The sequence below is a fragment of the Scyliorhinus canicula genome, chromosome 15, assembly GCF_902713615.1.
Source record: "Scyliorhinus canicula chromosome 15, sScyCan1.1, whole genome shotgun sequence".
Lineage (NCBI taxonomy): Eukaryota > Metazoa > Chordata > Chondrichthyes > Carcharhiniformes > Scyliorhinidae > Scyliorhinus > Scyliorhinus canicula.
In genome coordinates, this window is record NC_052160.1 from 140,687,249 (window position 1) to 140,712,534 (window position 25,286).

At 48.9% G+C, this 25,286-nt stretch overlaps 1 protein-coding gene across 3 annotated transcripts; it reads right to left on the reverse strand.

Annotated features, from left to right (window-relative positions):
- Positions 1-8,149: 8,149 nt before the first annotated feature.
- med20 (mediator complex subunit 20) lies at positions 8,150-24,643 on the reverse strand. 3 transcript variants are annotated; one of them, XM_038820585.1, is made up of 5 exons: positions 24,473-24,619; positions 21,176-21,313; positions 19,121-19,272; positions 14,136-14,389; positions 8,150-8,625 (listed from the first exon to the last, which is right to left on the reverse strand). In XM_038820585.1, the coding sequence occupies exons 3-5, from the start codon at positions 19,218-19,220 to the stop codon at positions 8,410-8,412; spliced, it is 570 nt and encodes a 189-aa protein (XP_038676513.1). In that variant the 5' UTR covers positions 19,221-19,272; positions 21,176-21,313; positions 24,473-24,619; the 3' UTR covers positions 8,150-8,409. The 3 variants fall into 3 exon arrangements, with proteins under 3 accessions (XP_038676513.1, XP_038676512.1, XP_038676514.1); XM_038820584.1 differs by lacking the exon at positions 21,176-21,313 and having other exon boundaries at positions 24,473-24,643; XM_038820586.1 differs by lacking the exons at positions 21,176-21,313; positions 24,473-24,619 and adding an exon at positions 21,345-21,406.
- Between the last annotated feature and the right edge of the window lie 643 nt (positions 24,644-25,286).

The window sequence follows — 25,286 nt, forward strand, 5'->3', positions numbered from 1 at the left end:
ACAAATCCAATCCAATCCAAGAAGGGATAAACTTGCATTGGAACGTTCAGAGGAGATTCAGTAGGCTGATTTCTGTCTTTTGAGGAAGGTTTGAGCAGATTGGGCCTATACCCTATTGGAGTTTAGAATACGGAGGCGATCTTACTGAAACATAAAAGATTGTGAGAAGACTTGATAGGGTAAGGTGCTGAAAGGATGTTCCTTTCCGTGAGGAATCTAGAACCAGAGAGCAGAGTTTGGAAATGAGGGGTTTGTGACTGCAATGAGGAGAATTCTTTTCTTCTGAGGAACGCTGGCTCTGTAATTCCCTTCGACAAGAGAGCTGATGGTTGTTGAATATATTACAGGCAGAATTGGGCAGTTTTTATTAGACAATGGAGTCAAGGGTAACAAAGGCTGGCATGTGGAGTTTTTTAAATTTGTAAATAAATTTAGAGTACCCAATTCATTTTTTCCAATTAAGGGGCAATTTAGCGTGGCCAATCCACCTACCCTGCACATCTTTGGGTTGTGGGGGCAAAACCCACGCAGACATGGGGAGGATGTGCAAACTCCACATGGACAGTGACCCAGAGCCGGGATTGAACCTGGGACCTCGGCGCCGTGAGGCAGAGTGCCAACCACTGCGCCACTGTGCTGCCCTCGGCATGTGAAGTTAAGACCAGAATTTGATCAGCCATGACCTCGCTGAATGATGGAATAGGCTTGAGGAGCCAAATAGCTTACTCCGGCTCTTATGATAAGACAGGGTGAAACCAAGTCTCATTGGATCTGAACATCATACATTCAGTACTACTCCAATACTCTCGAGTATCTTGTACCTCTATAACTCCACAAGTGGAGCACCATCTTTTACTGCTGATGAAGTAAATTGAACAAGCCAATTTTAGCCCATGTTCTAAAATGTTATCCCAGATATTCATTCTCGTAACATAGCAGTAGTAAACGTACAAAAAGAACAAAGATCCTGTGACAGTGGGGAACTGAGGCATCTGGGGTCACAGCAACCTTTCCCCACTCGTGCAGAGTCAGTTATTCTGAGCCAAGACAGTGAGTGGAACACATGGACTGGGTTATCTGGTCGCCAATGGCGAAATCGCATTTGGCGATTGGCCGGAGAATTCACGTTTCCGTCAAAATTGCGGGGGGGGGGGGGGGGGGGCGACGCCGCTTTTCCGATGCTCCACCCCCATCAAAGCAGCGTACGACGCGCACCGTACTCAGGATGTTGCCCGAGGCCCTCCCCCAATGCCCCGCCCCCGACGTTCCCGACGGAGTCGGTCGCGTGCGCTATTCATTGTTGGGAACTCGGTGTGGCGGCTGCGGATTCAGTCCAGCGCCACCACAATCGAGGGTGAGCCGATGCGTGGGCAGGGGGGACTTTGGCAGGGGCTGGTGGCACTGTTGGAGCCGGGGATTGAGAGCCAGCCAAAGACGGGCACTATTTTGAAGGCCGGGTCGGCGGCGCCATGTAGCACTGCGCGACCGCTGCAGGTCGCCGCCACGTGCACGCGTGGCCACAGACTCGGCAATTCTCCAGGCCATATCGACAGCTAGAGCCGGGTGCTCTACCCTGCCTTCCTGCTAGCCCCCAGCCAAACGGAGGGATCGGTGGCCGTTTTGCGCCGAATGTCCCGTCGTACAACGCCAGCATTCCCACACCGGCATCAGCACAGTCTTAGAATCAGCAGAATCCAGCCCCACAACTGTCCTCAGCTTTCCTCGACTGGGTTGGGGGGTAGTGGAAGAGAGAATAAATGATTCCAGTCTTGATTACCATAACCTCCTCCAGCCATACAACCTCAGAGGTCTACAGAACTCCAATTCCGGCCTCTTGTGCATTCCCCACCTCCTTCGACTTACCATCAACAACAATGGCATGGTGGCAAAGTGGTTAGCACTGCTGCCTCACAGCACCAGGGACCAGGTTCAATTCCGGCCTCGGGTGACTGTCTGTGTCGAGGTCGCACTTTCTCTTCTTGTGTGCGTGGGTTTCCTCCGGGTGCTCTGGTTTCCTCCCACAGTCCAAAGATGTGCAGGTTGGGTGGATTGGCCATGCTAAATTGCCCCTTAGTATCAAAAACGTTTGGTGGGGTGACTGGATTATGGTATAGGGTTGAGGGCGTGGGTCTAGGTAGGGTGCTCTTTCCAAGGGTCGGTGCAGAGTCAATGGGCCGAATGGCTTCCTTCTGTAGAGATTCTATGATTCAGCTGTCTCGCAACAAGTAATGGAATTCTATCTTTAAACCTTTAACCCACCTTTCTATGATGTTAAAATCTAACTCTTTGCCCTTGCTTTGGGTGACCTATTTGATTTGTTGGTAAGATGTCATTGTTGTCTTATTATGCACGTGAAGCATCTTTGAGCATTTTACTCCTTTAAAAGAGGATATATAAAAATGCAGATTCTAGGGCAGCACGGTGGCACAGTGGATAGCACTGGGACTGCGGCGCTGAGGACCCGGGCTCCAATCTTGGCTCTGGGTCACTGTCCATGTGGAGTTTGCACATTCTCCCCGTGTCTGCGCGGGTTTCACCCCGAGAACCCAAAGATGTGCTGGTTAGGTGGATTGGCCACGCTGAATTGCCCACTTAATTGGAAAAAAAATAATTGCATACTCTAAATTTAAAAAAAATGCAGATTCTTGAGTCCGCTTGGGGTGATGCCCTCCACTGCCAAATAACCATGACAACATCCCATCTAGGCTGTCACTTGACATAGGACTTAGGAGCAGGAGTAGCCCATTCAGCCCTTTGAGCCTGCTCCATAAGACCATAAGACATAGGAGCAGAATTAGGCCACTCGGCCCATCGAGTCTGCTCCGCCATTCAATCATGGCTGATATTTTTTCTTCTTTTATTTAATTTGAGTACCCAATTAATTTTTTTCCAATTAAGGGGCAATTTAGCGTGGCCAATCCACCTACCCTACACATTTTTGGATTGTGGGGGTGAAACCCATGCAGACACGAGGAGAATGTCCAAACTCCACAAGGCCAGTGATCCAGAGCAGGGATCGAACCTGGGACCTCAGCGTCATGAGGCCGCAGTGCTAACCCACTGCTGCTCTGGCTGATATTTTCTCATCCCCATTCTCCTATAAGACCATAGGATTGGCTCCGCCAATCAATAAGATCATATGCTGATCTAGATGTGGTTTCAACTCTTACCGATCTGTCTAACTCTGCCGGAATGAATTCAATGCCCCAACCTCCACTGCTCTCTACGGGGAGAATTCCACAGGCTAATAACCCTCGGAACAGAATTCTCCTCAGCTCAGTCTTAAATGGGAGACCTCTTATTCGTAAACCAAGTCCCCTAGTTCTAGTCTCTCTTTCCATGTTGTGGAAGAGGTAGCAATCAAGTGGCGCTGCTGTGTCCTGGATGGTGTTGAGCTTCTTGAGTGTTGTTGGAGCTGCCTTGTAGATGGTGGATAGGCTTTTGGGGGGGGGGGGGTCAGGAGGTGAGTTACTCGCTGTAGGATTCCTGGCATTTGACCTTTCCTGGTAGCCACAGTATTAATGTGACTATTCCAGTTCAGTTTCTGATCAATGATCACCCCCAGGGTGTTGATTGTGGAGGATTCAGCGATGGTAATGGCATTGAATGTCCGCTATTACAGTTTGCCAACCCAAAAAAGTCGAACTTATCCCTACTCTCTCCCTGCATTGGAGAATGTCACTTGTGTTACAGAGGGTTGGAAATGCCTCTTCCTTATCCCAAACAAATATGGCCAGATTCTTCCATCCTACCTGGCGCAAGGGTGGGGCACCGGACCGTGTAAAGATCCATTGGTGAGAATCTCTGGTCAGCGGGCAGACGCGGCTGAAGTATCCCGCCCGTAGAGTCAATATGGGAACCAGGAATGAATGAAGTGAGGCATAAAAGGATAGCGAAACATCACACACCAGTTTAAATTTCAGACATGAATGAACCTTTAAATGCAACGGTTTTCTCCACATATTGTAAACAATTTGAACGTTTCCACATTCTATATTTGTATGAAACTTCCGACATATTTGCAGTTTTTTCTTTGTTTTCTGCAGACAGGTTGTTCAGACTGTCGTATTTGTTCAGTTAAATAAATGTGACCATTACTGCTCAGCAGGCCATGCCAGAGACGATATCACTTCATAAATCCAACCAGCCTGCTCCAGCTATCCTCTGCACAAAGGAAATCAGCAAGAAATCTTCGGGCGAGACACACTGTAAATATAACACTTTTTGAAACGGCTTCAGAGAACCAACACCTCCCCAAGATTGACATAGTTAGCCAGTCACTTCAAGGTTTGCTCTTGTGGTTTATGACATTATCTCAACCTTGGACAGTAATGGAGTGGTGTGTCCCGTCAATTAATTATCTTTTCCACAAACAGATTAAAAAAAAAACCCGTGGGCTGTTGTACAGCAAGACAACATGCTACATAGCAGCCTGGGAGTGCTTTTTAAAAGAATATTTTTATTCTCCTCCTTTTTCACATTTTCTCCCGAATTTACACCCACCAACATCAAACAATAATCAACAACAAATATGTCAAACCCCTTAACAGTAACAACAATCCCATCCTCCCACCAACATCACCCCACGTTAACATAAACAAATGACAAAAAGGAATCAGGGATTACCCATAGTCGTCTTTAATATACACAGCCCATCTCCCCCCAACCCTCCCACCCATCCCCCCCAACTGATGTTCGATGTTATCCAGTTCTTGAAAGTGCATAATAAATAGTGCCCATGACTTGTAGAACCCCTCCGTCCTTCCCCTCAGTTCCAACTTAACCTTCTCAAGGGTCAAGTATTCCAACAGGTCCCCCCACCACGCCAGGGCACAGGGTGGAGAGGCCGCTCTCCATCCCAGCAGGATCCGCCTTCGGGCGATCAACCAGGCGAAGGCTATGATATCTGCCTCCGCACCCGTTTCCAACTCTGGCTGGTCCGACACCCCGAATATGACCTCCCGGGGACCCGGGTCCAGCTTCACATGCACCACCTTGGAAATTACCCTAAACACCTCCTTCCAGTACTCCCCAAGCTTTGGACAGGACCAAAACATATGAACGTGATTAGCGGGGTCCCCCCCCCCCGCAACGTTCACACACATCTTCTACCCCTTCAAAGAATCGGCTCATCCTCACCCTCGTGAGGTGTGCTCTGTATACCACCTTCAGCTGTATCAGCCCCAACCTCGCACACGAGGTGGAGGCATTCACTCTCCGGAGCACCTCACACCGGACCCCTCCTCGATAACCTCTCCCAGCTCTTCTTCCCACTTTGCTTTGATCCCTTCCAGTGGTACCTTATCCTTTTCCAAAATAGCTCCGTACACCGCTGACACTGCCCCCTTCTCCAGTCCCCCTGTCGTCAGCACCTCCTCCAGCAATGTGGAGGCCGGTTCCTCCGGGAAGCTCTGTATCTCCTTCCTGGCAAAGTCCCGAACCTGCATATACCTAAACACTTCTCCCTGCTCCAGCCCATACTTCGCTTCCAGCTCCCTCAATCCTGCAAATCGACCCCGAAGAAACAAATCTTTTAGCGTCTTAATCCCCTTCTCTTCCCATTTCCGACAACTTCCATCCCACCTCCCTGGCTCAAATCTGTGGTTCCCCCCAAATCGGCATTTCCCTTGACCCTGCCCCAACCCAAAGTGTTGGCGAAACTGCCTCCAAATTTTCAATGAAGCTATTATTACCGGACTCCCTGAGTATTTCCCCGGAGCTATCGGGAGCGGCGCTGTTGCTAGTGCATTCAGCCCCGACCCCCTGCACAAAATCTCCTCCATTCTGACCCAGTGGTAATCAACCCCTCTGACCCAGCTCCGCACCTTCTCCACATTCGCCGCCCAGTAGTAGTACATCAGGTTTGGGAGACCCAAACCCCTTGCCTGCCTTCCCCTCTGTAGCAGCACCTTTCTCACTCTGGCCACCTTCCCTCCCCATATGAACGAGGTAATCCTTCCCTCAATCTCCCTGAAAAAAGACTTTGGCAGGAAAATTGGTAGGCATTGAAAAATAAACAGAATTCGCGGCAACACATTCATTGGGGCTGGTTTAGCACACTGGGCTAAATCACTGGCTTTTAAAGCAGACCAAGGCAGGCCAGCAGCACGGTTCGATTCCCGTACCAGCCTCCCAGAACAGGTGCCGGAATGTGGCGACTAGGGGCTTTTCACAGTAACTTAATTGAAGCCTACTCGTGACAATAAGTGATTTTCATTTCATTTTAACCACCTGTACCCGACCCGCCAGTGACAGAGGGAGACCATCCCAGCTTGCCAGGTCAGCTTTCACTCTCCCCACCAAACTAGTGATGTTGTACCTGCGAAGCCTTCCCCCCTCCCGGGCAACCTGCACCCCCAGGTACCTAAAGTGAGTCCCTGCCCTACGGAATGGCAGCCCCCCCCCCTACCCCTGCCCCCACCCCCGGCCGAGACACCACAAAATGGGAGTGCTTTGAACATGGGAGTGAGGAGAGCTACAATGGGTTTCGGAATTAAGGAGCATAAAAACTCTTGTGCTGCACGAATCACATTTCCTCACTGTCCCCACTGTGCCAGTATTATCCCCTACTTTGGGGAATAAATTGTGTTCACCTAAAAAAAAAAGAGAAGAGGGAGCAAGCAAAAAGCAAACCCATCGGATTCTTCAAATCATTTTTAAAAGCATTTTCCCTGGACAGCTTCAACAGTTGATACAAACGTAGAGGTTTTCAAATATTTAACAGCTGAAATTCAGAAACTCGCACACACACACACACACACAGCACCAGAAGTTCCGCTGGCGTCTCACACAAGGGACCATTCATGTGTAAATCTGCTGAGCAAACCTCAAGCCGGCTCTTTGGTCCCATGGACCATTGCAGAACGTCCTCTCCATAAGGCCACATGCAAACTCTCCACCGGGAGTCAATCAACTGATCGAAAATGGGATTACTCAGATGTATTTTGTTTTAGAATTTTCCCCCCCCCCCCCCCCCTCTCCAGCACGACAGCACTGGAGCTGAATGTGTCAGTGCTGTTGATTCAGTTTAGACTTTAAACACAGACCAAGCTTTGAGTGACTAATCCTGCCAGGCTCACTAAATGCACCTATTAAACCATCGTAACAAAGGATTTACAAAGACCAATGCAACCTTTCAGTTCTAATCTAAAGCAAAGCAATTTACTTTCATTGAGCTGGTTATCAGTGCAGTCGCACAGGAAGACGTTAAAGGTTATGTTATCAAAACAGAAAATGCAGGTAAACACTTGGGCAGGCATCATTTGTGGAGAGAGAGAGAAATTTTAGTTTGATGATAATAATAATCTTTATTGTCACAAGTAGGCTTACATTAACACTGCAATGAAGTTACTGTGAAAATCCCCTAGTCGACACACTCCGGCGCCCGTTCGGGTACACAGAGGGAGAATTTAGATTGTCCAATTCACCTAACAGCACGTCTTTCGGGACTTGTGGGTGGAAACCGGAGCACGCAGCGGAAACCCACGCAGACACAGGGAGAACGTGCAGACTCCGCAGTGCAGTGACCCAAGCTGGGAATCGAACCTGGGACCCTGGTGCTGTGAAGCAACTGTGCTAACCACTGTGCTGCCGTGCCGCCCACCTTTGATGACCTTTCACCAGAAAGTTACTCTCTCCACAGCTGTTGCCTAACCTGCAGAGATGGTCCAGCATTTTCAGTAGTTACTTCGGATTTCCAGCATTGCTTTTGTTTCAGGGCCACGTTGCTGTTGGGAGCAAGAGGCCTGTCCACTCTTTGCATCTTCCTCTGCTGCTTACGACTTCCGTACTACACACCATCCACAACCAGACAGGCAGTCCGAATAAGCCAATCACTCCCGCGACTTTGAAATCGGTCCCTGGGTGTGCATGCGAACAGATAGATCTTCTTCAGATCCTCCCTACGTCTTTGCGAACAGCTGGCTTCCAGTCCTACACAGCGGTGCGGCTGAAATCGTGAAAGCTGTGGGTGCAAACCTGAGTGGGCAGACTTTAGGCTCTGCCCAGTTTCAATGCGGTGACCCTGGCGCAAAAAAACGCTCCAGTTGTACAATGGATAAGCACGAGCAGTGATGGGGAGAGGGGGTGGGTGGGGAGCGATAAAGGACAGGAAGATTTTACAGATCAGTTTAGAACAAGGACACTGAGATGTTGAGCAAACCACCTTTATCAGCAGAGATGAAAAACAACAAACCACCTTTCTTTACGCCACATACCACTCCTTTTAAACAGGAAGTATTGTGCAAGATTTCTGTAGCAGCTCGATTGATGTCAAGAACACTCCATATTGAAAATGTAATCTTACCGTGATTCAATCTAGTAACAATGAGGTCCAGATTTTAAAAAATAAAACATGCAACCTATGAAGTCCGCAAGCGGCTTGATGCAGCTTTTCTGCATTAAAGCAGACTATCTAATTCCAGATACCGGAGCCTGTTGTTGCTTCCGAATTTTATTAAACAGTTCCATATACTGAATAGCTGTGTCGGTCGGAGCATAAACCCCGTCGTGTTTTGTCGAGAATACAGAAGGAATTCCAGGGGTATGGCTTCCCATGAAACTCTGCATGAATTCCATCATGAGGTTCCAACAGTCATTGGACACAATGCAAGGACAGTATTCCACCTAGAATTAGGAAAACACAGCATTTACTCTTTTACAAAGACCCTATTTAACTCAACTGCAAACGATATCTACAGAATGCATTCTTGACCTTGGCCAAGTCCTCAGTAGGATGTGTCACGTCGAGAGCCAATGAACACATTCCGCATTGAAAGAGGGGCAAAGAGAATACATCGTAATAATAATAATAATCTTTATTATTGTCACACGTAGGCTTACATTAATGCTGCAATGATGTTACTGTGAAAATCCCCTCTTCGCCACATTCCGGCGCCTGTTCGGGTACACGGAGGGAGAATTCAGAAAGTCCAATTCACCGAACAAGCACATCTTTCAGGACTTGTGGGAGGAAACCGGAGCACCCGGAGGAAACCCACTCAGACATTTAAAAAAATATATAGATTACCCAATTATTTTTTCCAATTAAGGGACAATTTAGTGTGGACAATCCACCTACTCTGCACATCTTTGGGTTGTGGGGGCGATACCCACGCAGACACGGGGAGAATGTGCAAACTCCACACGGACAGTGACCCAGATCCGGGATCGAACCTGGGACCTCAGCTCCTTCCACTGAAGAAGAATCCTCCGCTGGGCTACTAGGGACGCAAAGGCCAGGACACCGGCCTCTTTCGCCTCCTGCACTCCCGGCTCCACTGCAACCCCAAAAATTGCGAGTCCCCAGCCTGGCTTGACCCTGGATCCCACCACCCTCGACACCGTCCTTGCTACCCCCTTCCAAAACTCCCCCAGCGCTGGGCACACCCAAAACATATGGGCGTGGTTCGCTGGGCTCCCCGAGCACCTAGCACACCTGTCTTCGCCCCCGAAAAGCCTACTCATCCTCGTCCCAGTCATGTGGGCCCTATGTAGCACCTTGAACTGTATGAGGCTAAGCCTCGCACAGGAAGAGGAGGAATTCACTCTCTCCAGGGCATCTGTCCACGTCCCCTCCTCAATCTCCTCACCCAGATCCTCTTCCCATTTACCCTTCAGTTCCTCCACCGAGGCCTCGTCTACCTCCTGCATTACCCGGTATATGTCCGAAATCCTCCCTCCTCCAACCCACACCCCCGAGAGCACCCTGTCTCGTACCCCACGTGGGGGCAACAAGGGGAACCCCTCCATCTGCCGCCTGGCAAACGCCCTAACCTGCATGTACCGAAACATGTTCCCCGGGGGGAGCCCAAACTTTCCCTCTAACTCCCCCAAACTCGCGAACCTCCCCTCCACAAACAGGGTCCCTCAACCTCCTAACCCCTACCCTGTGCCAGCCCAGAAATCTGCCATCAATGCTCCCTGGGACAAACCGATGGTTCCCCCGTATCGGGGCCTCAATCGAGCCCCCCACTTCTCCCCTATGCCGTCTCCATTGCCCCCAAATTTTGAGGGTAGCCGCCACCACCGGACTTGTGGTATACCTAATTGGAGGGAGCGGCAACGGCGCCGTTACCAGCGCCTCCAGGCTCGTGCCCACACAGGACGCCACCTCCATTCTCTTCCATGCTGCCCCTTCCCCGTCCATTACCCACTTACGCACCATCGCTGCGTTGGCAGCCCAGTAGTACCCACAGAGGTTGGGCAACGCCAGCCCCCCCCCCCCAGTTCCAAGACCACTCTTAGTTTAACATCATATCTGAACAACAGGGGCCAGCACAGTGGTTAGCATTGCTGCCCACGGCGCTGAGGACCCGGGTTAGAATCCCGGCCCCGGGTCACTGTCTGTGTGGAGTTTGCACATTCTCCCCGTGTCGGCGTGGGTTTCACCCCCGCAACCCAAAAAGACGTGCAGGGTAGGTGGATTGGCCAAGCTAAATTGCCCCTTAATTGGAAAAAATAATTGGGTACTCTAAATTTTAAAAAAAAGTATCTGAACAACAGCACCGTTGGCAGTGTTGCACCTCCTCGGTACTGTACTGGAGTGCCAGCCTCGATTCTTATGCACCAACTCTGACCAAAAACCACAAGACTCCAATTTATGTCCTGCCCTTTTTACATCAACACAGCCACCTTTGATCAAATAGAAAACATTTTCAGCATGCTTAATCCACAGATTTGTGATGAAAAAAAAATTATCGATCAAGTTAATTAAAATGTTACAATCGGAACAAAGTCCAGTACACAGTCTGTTCAGCAATGTAAGTGAGGCAGGCAGTCCATCATCGTTCCTTTGTGGTCAAACAAGGGGCTGGTTTAGCTCACTGGGCTAAATCGCTGGCTTTGAAAGCAGACCAAGCAGCACGGTTCGATTCCTGTACCAGCCTCCCCAGACAGGCGCCGGAATGTGGAGACTAGGGGCTTTTCACAGTAACTTAATTGAAGCCTACTCGTGACAATAAGCGATTTTCATTTCATTCAAGTAACAAAGACAGAAAAGACTGGAAATGCTCTCCACGGGCCGGGCAGCATCTGTGAAGAGTGGAAGTACAGGCTAATGTTACTCTACCTTTTCGTCCCCCCGGATGCTGCCGAGGAGCCAAGAGTTTGCAGTCATTTCCCATTCACAATGATACCTGGAATAAGCTCCAGGAAGAAATCAATGGGTACATTTTACTAGCTGTACGATTCTGTGGAATTATTTTTGTATAATCTTTTTAAAAAACAGACTTCATAAAGTCCTTGGGATTCCCAATGGATATAAGCCCAATGTTATTAGACTTAACAGGAAGAATTCTAAGGATGTTCACTGTTGTGTACCGAATACCTGAGCCAGTCCAAATTAGGTTAGGTGGATTGGCCATGCTAAATTGCCCTTAGGTGTCCAAAAAGGTTAGGAGGGGTTATTGGGTTACGGGAATAGGGTGGAAGTGAGGGCTTAAGTGGGTCGGTGCAGACTCGATGGGCTGAATGGCCTTCTGCCCTGTATGTTCTAAATTGGATTGGTGGCAGAGGGTATTCGACCTCCGAATATTGGGCTGAAAAGGGGCAGATACAAACAGAAAAGCACTCCGGGGTTCTCGCTTTTGACCACACTCTCGAAGAATCATACGCCCTGGGTGAAGGCAGCCATGATTGTACCCACCAGCAAGCTGCGTAGGGTCACAAATTATTGGTTGGCGACTCGGAAAAGCTGCTGGTAGGGTTGGTGATGTTCACTGGGAAATATCCGGAAAGGGAGAGAAAACCTGGAATGGGGAGGAAATTGCAAAGACGGAGCTCGAGACCTCTGGCTTGGAGATAACAGTTCAAAATTCAAATTCTCATCTGTTGTTCACCCACCAGGTTTCCCCTCGAGAGCAGGATTCGCCAGAGCGAGTAGGGAGGAAACTACAAATTGCTTAGAATTTGTTTTCACATCACAAATTTTATTATTGCCAACCCACTGAACATGGGAAAAATAAAATGGACTTTATAGGCGAGGAAAGGGAGCAGCAGGGTAGCATGGTGGTTAGCATAAATGCTTCACAGCTCCAGGGTCCCAGGTTCGATTCCCGGCTGGGTCACTGTCTGTGTGGAGTCTGCACGTCCTCCCCCTGTGTGCGTGGGTTTCCTCCGGGTGCTCCGGTTTCCTCCCACAGTCCAAAGATGTGTGGGTTAGGTGGATTGGCCATGCTAAATTGCCTGTAGTGTCCTAATAAAAGTAAGGTTAAGGGGGGGTTGTTGGGTTACGGGTATAGGGTGGATACGTGGGTTTGAGTAGGGTGATCATGGCTCGGCACAACATTGAGGGCCGAAGGGCCTGTTCTGTGCTGTTCTATGTTCTATGTTTCTTCTTTACTGCCACAGAAGTTAAAATAAAAGTTTTTTTTTAAAAATGAATTTTTTTTGGTGGTGGTGGCAGCCCTGAGAATCTGGGGGCAATGGAGGAGACATGTGGGAGCAGAGGGAGCATCGGTCTGGTCTCCAATCCGTAATAATCACCGGTTTGCCCCGGGAAGTATGGATGGGGGTGTCCGGATATGGCGGAAAGCAGGGATTGATAGGATGGGGGATATGTTCATAGAGGGGAGCTTTCCGAGTATGAGGGCACTGGAGGAGAAGTTTGGGTTGGCGAGGGGAAACAAATTCAGGTATCTAGCCTACCGCTAAGGGGCATTCAGGATAGGGTAGTTTCCAGAGGATGGGTTGGAGAAGGGAGAGTCTCCGACATTTACAAGGAGTTTATGGGGTCAGCAGACAGAGGAGCTGAAGCGCAAGTGGGAGGAGGAGTTGGGAGGAGAGATAGAGGATGGTCTATGGGCAGACGCGTTGAGTAAAGTCAACACGTCCGCAACATGTGCCAGGCTCAGCCTGATACAATTTAAGGTTGTTCATCGGGCTCACATGACAGTGGCCCGGATGAGCAGATTCTTTGGGGTGGAAGACAGGTGCACAAAACGTGCGGGAGGACCAGCGAACCATGTCCACGTGTTCCGGACATGTCCAAAGCTTAGGGGATTTTGGCAGGGGTTTGCGGATGTCATGTCCACGGTGTTAAAGACAAGGGTGGCGATGAATCCAGAGGTGGTGATTTTCGGTGTGTCGGAAGACCCGGGAATCCAGGAGGAGAAAGAGGCAGACATTCTGGCCTTTGCTTCCCTGGTAGCCCGGAGACGGATACTATTAGCTTGGAGGGACTCAAAGCCCCCGAAGTCGTAGACCTGGCTGTCGGACATGGCTAGCTTTCTCTGTCTGGAGAAAATTAAGTTCGCTTTGAGAGGGTCACTGTTAGGGTTCACCCGGAGGTGGCAACCGTTCGTCAACTTCTTCCCGGAAAATTAATCGTCCGCAGAACATAGAACAGTACAGCACAGAACAGGCCCTTCGGCCCTCGATGTTGTGCCGAGCAATGATCACCTTACTAAAACCCACGTAACCCGTATACCCGTAACCCAACAATCCCCCCATTAACCTTACACTACGGGCAATTTAGCATGGCCAATCCACCTAACCCGCACATCTTTGGACTGTGGGAGGAAACCGGAGCACCCGGAGGAAACCCACGCACACACGGGGAGAACGTGCAGACTCCACACAGACAGTGACCCAGCCGGGAATCGAACCTGGGACCCTGGAGCTGTGAAGCATTGATGCTAACCACCATGCTACCGTCAGGCCGGGGGGGTGGCTAGTTTAGCTTACAGTAGGGGGTTAATAAAGGTGGGACCTGTAAGGGAGGGTGACGGCTTTTGCATTATCTGTATAGTTTCATGTACATTGTTTATTTTGTTGTTGTTACAATACCAAAAATACCTCAATAAAATGTTTATTAAAACTTGTTTTTTTTTTTTTAAAAGAGTACCCAATCATTTTTTTTCCAATTAAGGGGCAATTTAGCGCGGCCAATCCACCTACCCTGCACATCTTTGGGTTGTGGGTGCGAAACCCACACAATCACGGGGAGAATGTGCAAACTCCACACGGAGCTGTGATCGAACCTGGGCCGTTGGCGGCGTGAGGCAGCAGGGCTAACCCACTGTGCTGCCCCCAAAATAAAAGTTTTGATAAACAACCCTGTGGAATCAATGCCAGAAAAACAAAGGGGCGAAAAATCAAGAATCCACAGCTGAAGCAAGGCAATTTAGTGAACGTACCTCAACAGATATGCCACGTACACTGGGTCCCATTGTGACTGTCCCGACCTTTATTAGGAAGTCACTGTACTGGTAGCGAGATCCCCGGCTCTCTATCTTGCTGCTCTTTGCATTCTGGAAAAACCCCTTCAGTTTGATCATGAGAGTGTCAAAGTTTGTATCTGTGACCAAGTAGGGGCCATTTTCAAAAAGGGCAAAGCAGCTGAGCGGGTATTCCGTGTTGTGCATAACGTACATGAACTTTGCAGCCTGCCCTGATGGGAAGGAAGGATGGGTATCATTAGAATTAATGAGCGCAAGGCCAACAAAGAGATTTGAGCCCTCGTTATACTCCCAGCCCACAAGAGGTCACACTCAGTTCAGGCTGGGCGCTGCAGCTGTCTAACAAAGATGCAGTAAATTAGTCACCCAACACACACACGCAGACACACACGCAGACACAGGGACACACACACACACACACACAGAATTTTGACACAACAGCAGATTTACATCAGTTATTGATTGAGTCACTTCATCTTTTGAAAGCGCTCACTCATTCAACCGACTTTAAATTCCACAGGCATTGATCACCTGCTGGCATTTTACCCCAGCAGCCATGCCTCACGTGAGCACCGAGATAGTAAGAGCTTCGACCATGGACATTATCAGACCCATTTTCACACACAGACATACACACACACACAGACACACGCTTCCCAGTAGAAGTCAAATGGAGAGAAAACGAGAATCGGAATTCCAGCTTATTTCCCGGTCCCTATGCTGGGTGCATCAAAAACCAAACGCAGATGTTCTGTCACCTCTGGCTCAGATTCACTTTCAGAAAATGAAAGTGCAAGAAAATCCTGTGCGTGGAAACAGGGAAGCAAGACAAAACTGTAAGATAGGAGGACTTGTGAAATATATTCATTGCATTTTTTTAAGGTCTAACACGTTAAGTTGTCCTTAGAATGTTTTTACTTTACATGCAGGTTTGAGATTTTGCCAGAAAGGAGGTACAGAGATTCCCGGGGAGCCGGCCTACACATTGCTGGAGGAGGTGCTGACGACAGGGGGACTGGACAAGGGGGTAGCGTCGGCGGTTTACGGGGCTATTTTGGAAGAAGAGAAGGCACCACTGGAAGGGATCAAAGCAAAGTGGGAGGAAGAGTTGGGAGAGGATATGGAGGAGGGGCTCTGGTGTGAGGTGCCCCGGAGAGTGAATGCCTCCACCTCGTGAGCGAGGTTGGGGAAGATACAGCTGAAGGTGGTATACAGAGCACACCTCACGAGGGCGAGGATGAGCCGATTCTTTGAGGGAGTGGAAGATGTGTGTGAACGTTGCAGGGGGGCCCTGTGAATCATGTTCATATGTTTTGGTCCTGTCCAAAGCTAGAGGATTACTGGAAGGAGGTTTTTAGGGTAATTTCTAAAGTGGTGCACGTGAAACTGGAGCCGGGCCCCCAGGTGGCCATATTCGGGGTGTCGGACCAGCCAGGGTTGGAAACGGGTGCGGAGGCAGATGTTGTAGCCTTCGCCTCGTTGATTGCCCGTGGGCGGATCTTGATGGGTTGGAGAGCAGCCTCTCCACCCTGTGCCCTGGCGTGGTGGGGGGACCTGTTGGAATTCTTGACTCTTGAGAAGGTTAAGTTTGAACTGAGGGGAAGGATGGAGGGGTTCTACAATTCATGGGCATTATTCATTATGCACTTTCAAGAACTGGATAACATCGAACATTACTTGGCGGGTGGGGGCTGTGTGTGTTAATGGTGACTATGGGTGAGTCCTGATTCCTTTTTGTCATTTGTTTATGTGAACATGCGGGCTAATGTTTGGGGTTTGGTGGGAAGATGGGATCGTTGTTATTGATATGGGGTTTGACATATTTGTTGCTGATTATTGTTTATTGTTGGTGGGTGTATATTTGGGAGAAAATGTGAAAAAGGCGAATAAAAAATATTTTAAAAATGTTTTAACTTAAAGTCTCTGTTCAGTTCGGGGAACTGCACCCTCAGGAAGGATTTATTGAGGGCAGCACGGTGGCACAGTGGTTAGCACTGCTGCCTCACGGCGGCGAGGACCCGGGTTCGATCCCGGCTCTGGGTCACTGTCCGTGTGGAGTTTGCACATTCTCCCAGTGTCTGCGTGGGTCTCGCCCCCACAACCCAAAAGATGTGTACGGTAGGTGAATTGGTTGCTCTAAATTGCCCACTTAATTGCAAAAGAAGAGTTGGGTACTCTAAATTTTGAAAAAAGGAAGGATGTATTTGACTTGGAAGGGTGGGGGTGGGGAGGGGGGGAGCAGTGCAAAGGGAGAGGGAACTGTCTTTTGATACAGAGGGTGACATTGCGAGTGAATCACCCAAAGTCTTGCAGTCTAAGATGGAGACTGCATGTCTCAACATCAATGGAAATAACATTCAAAGACCAAATTCTACTGCATTCCTGAAGTGTTGTGCCCAGGGCACTGGAAGCATGAAGCACAGCTCCACGTTCCCACCAGCTCAGTCTTTCATGGTAGCTTCGAACCGCTGAACTTATCGTAACAATCTTAGGGACACCCATGTGATGGTTGTGAACGCGAGAGGGTTTATTATTGAAGTCACCCAACGTACATCAATACCAGCAAGCATTATACGTAAAACAGCACAAGCCCTTTGTAAGCAGCTGTGGAGAGGTAGAACAGGGAGAAATGCACAAAACTGAAGTGAGACGATCATTCCTTCCGAAGGGGGTCTTCTGTTCACCTCCTCCGAGTGACACACCAGGGTCTCCCCCATGCACCATTCCGAATGTTGCAAATTGTGACTTTGAAAATGAGTGCTGAACGTTGATGCCAGCTTTCTAACTCATCTGACCATGTAAAAAGCAAAAGAAAACATGCACAAACAAACACAACCCACAAAGAAGATCGCTCAGTTAGATCATGCATCGTAGCATCAGCTACCTGCCTTGGTTCTATAAACCATGGTACATTTGCCTGACAAAAATCTGTCAATCCCAAAGTTGAACATTTCAATTGGCCCCCTGAAGCATCAACAGTTTTTTTGGGGGCAGAGCGTTGCAGATTTCCACTACATGTGTGAAGAAATGTTTCCTGACCTCACCCCGAATGCTAAGCTTTAATTTTGAGGCTATGCCCTTTAGTTCTGGACCCCCCCCCCCGTCTTCTTCCCCCCCCTCCCCCCCAAGACAAAATAGTTTCTCTCTTTCTACTCAACACTACTTTAATCATTTTACGCATTTCAAATAGATCATCCTTTAATCTTCTACACTCACATTTGCAAGTTTGATCGACGTAATCTGTGTACGTAATGGAACCCTTTTAGCTCCAGTATCACTGTGGTGAATCACAGAAGCAATTTACAGCACAATAATCTTTATTGTCACAAGTAGGCTTACATTAACACTGCAATGAAGTTACTATAAAAAGCCCCTAGTCGCCACATTCCGGCACCTGTTCGGGTACACAGAAGGAGAATTCAGAATGTCCAATTCACCTAACAACACGTCTTTCAAGACTTGTGGGAGGAAACCGGAGCACCCGGAGGAAACCCACGCAGACATGGGGAGAACATGCAGACTCCGCACAGACAGTGACACAAGCCGGGAATCAAACCTGGGACCCTGGTGCTGTGAAGCAACAGTGCTAACTACTGTGCTACCATGCCACACAAGTAGCCATCCAGCCTAATACTACTTTCCAGCCTAGTCTGTCACCTTGTAGGTTATAGCACGCTAGTACTGTCTTGCATCCATCCTCTCCCCGAGGGTTGGCCACACTATGAGTGATCTTTCTCCACTGATTGCTATTCTCCGCTATCCTCCCTGCCTGTCCCAGAGAGGCCAGTCGACATTCTGGTACTATCCGTCTGCGCTTTCGAGTCTTCCTTGAGCATGTTCTCCTGATGTTTTGCCTTGTATCACCTCGGTGGGTCCATCTCGGGGGCGAAGCCTGGCAGACACAAGGGCACCCAGGGCCTGCGGACGACTGCAGCTCACGGCGCACGCACGTACGTGTGGGCTTTGCGGCAGCAGCGGGGCGAGGGAACGTTGGTGCAGAAAAAGAGCAGTGGGAGGTGAGGGGGGCTCAACAGCAATGTATAAAGCATGGGCGGCTGGGCAGGCAAGGGAGGGGTGCACAGGAGGGGGAAGTGGCAGATGGAAATGAGATGGCGGGGAGGAATGTGATGAAGGTGGCAGTGGGATGGGGAGGGTGTGGGGGGCATGTTGGGGAGATGATACCAGAGTCATGAAAGGACAGGCATGGGAAAGATGCAACCGTGTAGGATGGGGGACTTAAAGGAGCATCGTTAGGGCAGCATGGTGGCCTAGTGGTTAGCACAACCGCCTCGCGGCGCTGAGGTCCCAGGTTCGATCCCGGCTCCGGGTCACTGTCCGTGTGGAGTTTGCACATTCTCCCCGTGTCTGCGTGGGTTTCGCCCCCACAACCCAAAGATGTGCAGGGTAGGTGGATTGGCCACGCTAAATTGCCCCTTAATTGGAAAAAATAATTGGGTAATCTAAATTTATAAAAAAAAAAGAAAGGAGCATCGTTAAAGCACAGCACGGTAGCATAGTGTTTAGCACCGTTGCTTCACAAATCCAGGGTCCCAGGTTCGATTCCCAGCTTGGGTCACTGTCTGTCCGGAGTCTGCACCTTCTCCCCGTGTCTGCGTGGGTTTGCTCCGGGTGCTCCGGGTTCCTCCCACAGTTCAAAGACGTGCAGGTTAGGTGGATTGGCCACGCTAAATTGTCCTTAGTGACCAAAAAAGGTTAGGAGGGGTTATTGGGTTGCGGAGATAGGGTGAAAGTGAGGGCTTAGGTGGGTCAGTGCAGACCCGATGGGCCGAATGGCCTCCTTCTGCACTGTATGTTCTATGTTACAGTAAAGATTTAATTTCACTGCAGACGGTTCGCAGGTCTCTCTATATTTTAAGTTTGTAGAGGAACAATCACAAACTGTGATTCGAAGGCTGAGGGCCTTCAGCCTTTGTGGTAGTTACCTGGGATTGACACACTCTGTCCTGTGTGATAGGTTTCGCAGTCCACACAAAACGTCCCCTGCTTTACAGCACCCAATAGCTCCAGTTTTTTGGTGATCATTTCCACAGCTTGCTGGACACTCTTCCCTTCAACTGCTGGAATCTGGGAAACACTGCAAAGGAGAATGAACGGATTAGCGAAGCTCAGCCCACAGTCACGCGCAACATTTGGTGGTGGGAGATGTTGTGGGGAGATGGGGGGGGGGGGGGAAGAGATGAATTTTGCATTTCCATTCTATTTCTCCCCTCGACTCCTGAAGATGACACTCTGGGCGCGATCCTCGGGCCGCACTGCGCCGAAAAAGCATCTCGCCCCCGTGGTGCAGCGGGGCCATTGAAAGCCGCGAGACTCCAGTCGGGGGATCCACCCAGCTCGCCACGCCTTGCAAGATTCAACGCAATCTCGAGAGACGTTGCGGTGTGAATCCTACCCAAAATGGGCGGAATCACTTTTTGGCAAATCTGCATATTAGAGCGAGGCACCCGGAGGAAACCCACGCAGACGCGGGGAGAACGTGCAGACTCCACACAGACAGTGACCCAGCAGGGAATCGAACTGGGACTCCGGGGCTGTGAAGCCACAGTGCTAGCCACGTGTGCTACTGTGCTGCCCACTATACTGAGTGTTTAAATAGAGAATTCTCACAATTTCACAAACACTGAAAAAAACAATCAAAGGGGTGCCCGTGTTGGGGGGGGGGAACATCCGCCGGAAGTTGGATTGGATTTGTTTATTGTCACGTGTACCGAGGTACAGTGAAAAGTATTTTTCTGCAAGCAGATCATTAAGTACATGGGAAGAAAAGGGAATAAAAGAAAATACATAATAGGGCAACACAAGGTATACAATGTAAAAGAGAGAGGTTAGCAATAATGTTAGTCTTAGAATTAAATTTTAAAAGATTAGAACGAGTATAAGTTAAGTAAAAGGTGGATCTGTTGGGGAGAGCTGGCAAAGAGTCGCCTCGCTCCGGCGCCATCTTCTGGAGGGGACGTCTCCTCCAAGGATGAGGGGAGAACAAATAAGTAGGTCTTCACCTCCAGACGATTGCCTGCATATATACCAACAGCAAGCCAGATAGAGCCTAAACTCCCAATCACAGCATCCCGCTTCTTCCTGAAATGTTTTCTGAACTAACCTCCCTGCAAGTCCACCCCAAAGTATCGCTCACTCTTTGAGAAGAGTATTCTTGAAAAGAACACCAGCTGAGGAGATACACTGACCTGCAGTGGATTCTTAAAATATTAGCTGATTTGGTGATGCAATCAGTCTGGCTTTTCCTTGACGGAGGTAAAATGACAGTCTGTTTTTTAAAAAAAAACATTCCCCTTGGGAATGCTAGCATGCTTGCATTAACGATCAATTTGTGGTAATCCAATGGTGCCTCCTGCTTCACTCTGCTTGCTAGGTCACCTCAGACATCATTAGGAATTTATTACATCATGTGGGACCAGAGTGTACCATGGGGTAGGGTGGGCAAGCTCCTACCCTGAAGGTTGGAGGGGATGGGTGGGAGGGGGCTACTATTGCCAGTTCTGATGCTCACTCTCTCTCATAGAATTTCCAGTGCAGAAGGAGGCCATTCGGCCCATCGAGTCTGCACCGGCTCTTGGAAAGAGACCCGACATACGCTCACGCCGCCACCCTATCCCAGTAACCCCACTTAACCTTTTTTTTTTGGACACTAAGGGCAATTTAGCATGGCCAATCCACCTAACCTGCACACCTATGGACTGTGGGAGGAAACCTGAGCACCCGGAGGAAACCCACGCAGACAGGGGGAGGACGCGCAGACTCCGCACAGACAGTGACCCAGCCGGGAATCGAATCTGGCACCTGCAGCTGAGAAGCAACAGTGCTAACCACTATGCTACCGTACTATGCTCTCTGACAGCTCTGGCGTTCTCTCGCTCTCTCACGGTTCAGCACACTAATTCTATTTCACAACTTGTCATGGTGGAATTTGAATGCATGACCATTGAGTTTCCAGCCTAGAACCATAATAATTACTGTACCTCGGCACGATTTAGGAATTAGTCCCGATTCTTACAGTGGATAGCCACCTCACAAGGTACTGACACTGGCCCTCTACAGCAGACCCTCGGGTGCCCTTCTCTGCCTCCACATTGCTCAAAAACCGTCAGCATCTCAAACTACGGGTCAGCATTTGAGAAGAAAAATCACCAGATTAGTTGGTTGTTGGTACAAAGCAGATCCGTTCGAAGGCAGGAAATGAGAACTGTCTGATCCAATCAGGTCAATTAGGGAGCAGGAATAGAATCTGACAGAACCAATCAGGTCGGCTTGAGGGTGAACCTGGATCCTGCCCGAATCAGATTGTATTCTCCCTCTTCAAACACTCGAGGTTGAAAATGCTAAACTTAAGAAATAAGAGGAGGTTGTCATTTGGCCCTCGAGCCAGCTCCATTCAGTAAGATCATGGCTGATCTTCTACCGCAGATACACCTTCTTGCACTATCCTCATAGCCCTCAATTCCCCTGGTGTCCAGAAATCTGGCCACCGACTCAATGAACATAGAACATACAGTGCAGAAGGAGGCCATTCGGCCCATCGAGTGTGCACCAACCCACTTCCATCCTATCTCCATAACCCAACAACCCCTCCTAACCTTTTTGGTCAATAAGGGCAATTTAGCATGGCTAATCCACCTAACCTGCACGTCTTTGAACTGTGGGAGGAAAGCGGAGCACCCGGAGGAAACCCATGCAGACACGGGGAGAACAATCAGACTCCACACAGATAGTGACCCAGCGGGGAATCGAACCTGGGACCCTGGGGCTGTGAAGCCACAGTGCTAGCCACTTGTGCTCCCGTGCTGCCCAAAGCGACAGCTCTCTACGGGATTCCAGAGAGCCATCATCCATCGAGTGAAGCAATGTTTCTTCATCTCAGCCCGTGGTATGGATGGTGACGCCTAATTCTAGATACCCCAGCCAGGGGAAATATCCACCTGGCATCTAGCCTGCCAAATCCCTTTGGAATTTGATACGTTTTAATGAGATTACTTTTCATTACTCTCAGCTCCAGGGAACGTAAATCTAGTTTGCTCCATCTTTCCTCGTGGGACTATGCCCCTCGTCCCTGGATCTTTTATTGCACATCTTCCAAAACAAGTATATCCTTCCTTAGATAAGACTGCCAAATCTATCCGTAGTAACCTAGACGTGGGTCTCATTCACTAAGGTCCGATACAACTGCACAACACTCCTGTACTCCAGTTGTTCTGTAATAATGAACGTAGCATTTGCTTTCCTAACTGCTTGCTGCCTCCACGTGTTGACGTCCTGTGACTTGTCCACAAGGACACCCAGGCCCCCCTCAATACCAGCATTGCCCTGTCGCTCACCATTTTAAAAATAAATAAATAAATTTAGAGTACCCAATTCATTTTTTCCAATTAAGGGGAAATTTAGTGTGACCAATCCAGCTACCCTGCACATCTTTGGGTTGTGGGGCGAAACCCACGTAAACACGGGGAGAATGTGCAAACCTTTCTACGATTACTTTCGAGTTGAAAGGCTGACTTACGACATGCTCATTAATGCTGCGCAAAACACTATTTTTCTGCACAGCTTACCTCCAAAGCCTGCCAGAAATTGTGCCCTTTTAGCAGTTTCTGCAGCCAACTGCACTTTGTTGTACTTCAGGTTACACAAAATTTAAATGTTCGGTATACGTACAGTTAGTTATGATAAACCGGTAGCCTGCTCCGCACTCAGTGCAAATCTTTGGGTTTAATTTTCAAATCACTGCTGGGAACCCAAGGCCCAGACAATTTCCATCCAGGAAAATCCCATGCCCCCAATGTATCGCTTACGTGATGTTGATTTGAAATGAAACGTCCTAACAGGTCAGCAGTCGAGCTTGTCATCCAATTAGGGGCACCGAGGATTACCAGGAGGCAGGAGCTGCCAGAAAGTGACAAAGGCAGACGGCAGCCATGATGGGGCCTGTCACTGCCTTGCCTAAGGAAACAGATAGCACCTCAAAGGTCCAGCAGCCTACCTGCACAGGAAAGTGACCACATGGCCATATGAGGTAATGCATAATCTGACGTAAAGTGCCCTCTCAAAAACATTTCCACCTTCTCCGAGATAAACTTTCACTTCTCCCCATATTGAATCTACAGCTAACATTCTCTAGACGGTTCAGGTTTGTCAATTTTCACATTGGAATTTACCTTCTCATACCTTCCGGCTAGTTAACAAGCTCATGGGGTTTTACAGGCCGTTACCCCGCCCCCATTAAAAACTGGAGTACGCCCTGGAGGTGTTAGGATCTTGTGTTGACCCCTGGGGATGTGATTTATAAATCAACCCCCATAACCACTCCCATGTGACAATCCAGCACCTTGTCTTCAAACGTCCAAGGCCTTTGTTCATGGCTGTTTTCCCAAGACATCCGCTTTATGAGGCAGAGAGAGGAGGTCAACTTCTGCTGCTTTCCTGAATGGACATTTGTGCCCCTAATAATCCCTTGCCTCAACATCCTCTGAAGCATGGAACATTTACAGCACAGAAAAAGGCCAGTCATGTCCACATCACTTTCCAGCACTTGGGCATCAGCTCTATAGGTTACAGCACTAAGTGTATTTCTTGAATGTGATGAGGGTTTCTGCCTTGGTCAGGGAGTGACCTCCACAGCCCCCACCAGCTTCTGGTTTCAAAAAAAAACCCTCCCCGTCCAATACAACCCAGAGCCGAAAACAGTGAAGCCTTCAATCTGCAACCCCAAAACACATTAATCTCAACAACACCGTCTGTGTGGAGTTTGCACATTCTCCCCGTGTCTGCGTGGGTCTCACCCCCACAACCCAAAGATGTGCAGGGTGGGTGGATTGGCCACGCTAAATTGTCCCCTTAATTGGAAAAGTTAAATAAATAACATCTCCTCCTGACAGCACAGGGACCATTTGGTCAGAATTTGTAATCGGGGCAGCAGGAAATAATTTAAAAGAAAACAAATTAAATCTACCACATTATGCATTGTCGTGGTATAGATGCAATATATCCTTAAACTGCAAATGAGAATTGAATATTTAAGAAATGTTAGAGCTCCTCAATGCTGGCACGCAAGAACATTTTGTTGTGGTCAATGAAAGACAAAATTATCATTTTAAATTGTTTTGGAGTTGGAGCCATAGGTTGCTGAATGCCCTGGAATTCAGATTTGGATACTGGGGACGGTGTTGGGGACAGAGGAGTTGCTGCCAAGGCTCCATCTAGACTGGGGTCTCACCCTCCTTCCTACATCTGGAATAAAGAGAGTTCATAAAGAAGGTGCCTCTCACCAGGTCACACCCATCCTCTCAACTCTGGCTCTTGCTCCAACTCTGCAACCCTCCTGCTGCAGAAGACCAGATCAAACTGCTTCCCTTTGCCCCTTTCAGTGTCAAGGCTGCTGTGCCTGCCTCTTCCTCCTCTCCCCCAAGGCTGCCTGCACAAAGAAGGTCACATGCTCTGAAAGAGGGATCTGCAAGCTGGGTTGCAGCCACCCTTCCCCAACTGCTCCCCTACTGCCCAGGAGGACCTCCTGGCTGCTCCTGGAGGGCAGGGTCAGAGCCACTTAGCAGGTTATCTGGCATTAACATTCCTGATCCTGCAGCCAGCATTGGCTGCAAATCTGCTTTTCCGACAAACTCAGTCACAGTCACAGACCAAGGCTTGTCAACGAGGAGCCTATTTAAAACAAATAAAAGTACAAATTTCGGAAATTGAAAGAAGTATGCCACCTGCAGTGCGTTTTCCCACATTACAATAGTGACCACACTTAAAAAAGCATTTCACTGACTTAAAGTGCTTTGATAAGTGCTGTACAATTGCAAGTCTTTCTTTCGTTTAATGTATTCCCTACCAACTCAAGAACCCATTTGGTGCCAATGAGCATATTGTGCAAACTCAAGTCTGATAGCAGGTAACCCAAGAAAATTATAGACTGGATAATAAAATAGAGTTCAATTTGGAACGCGGCAGAGTTCAGTAATAATCCACTAAATCTCTTTTTAAAAATAAATGTAGAGTACCCAATTATTTTTTTCCCCAATTAGGGGGCAATTTAGCGTGGCCAATCTACCTAACCCGTACATCTTTTTGGGTTGTGGGGGT

What these genes read in the sequence shown, in the direction of transcription:
- med20 (XM_038820584.1), bottom strand. An exon ending in ACAGAGTGTGTCAATCCCAG is followed by an intron (nt 14,390 to 19,120) that starts GTAACTACCACA and finishes CCTTCCCATCAG; the next exon opens with GGCAGGCTGCAAAGTTCATG. An exon ending in TACGTGGCATATCTGTTGAG is followed by an intron (nt 8,626 to 14,135) that starts GTACGTTCACTA and finishes TCCTAATTCTAG; the next exon opens with GTGGAATACTGTCCTTGCAT.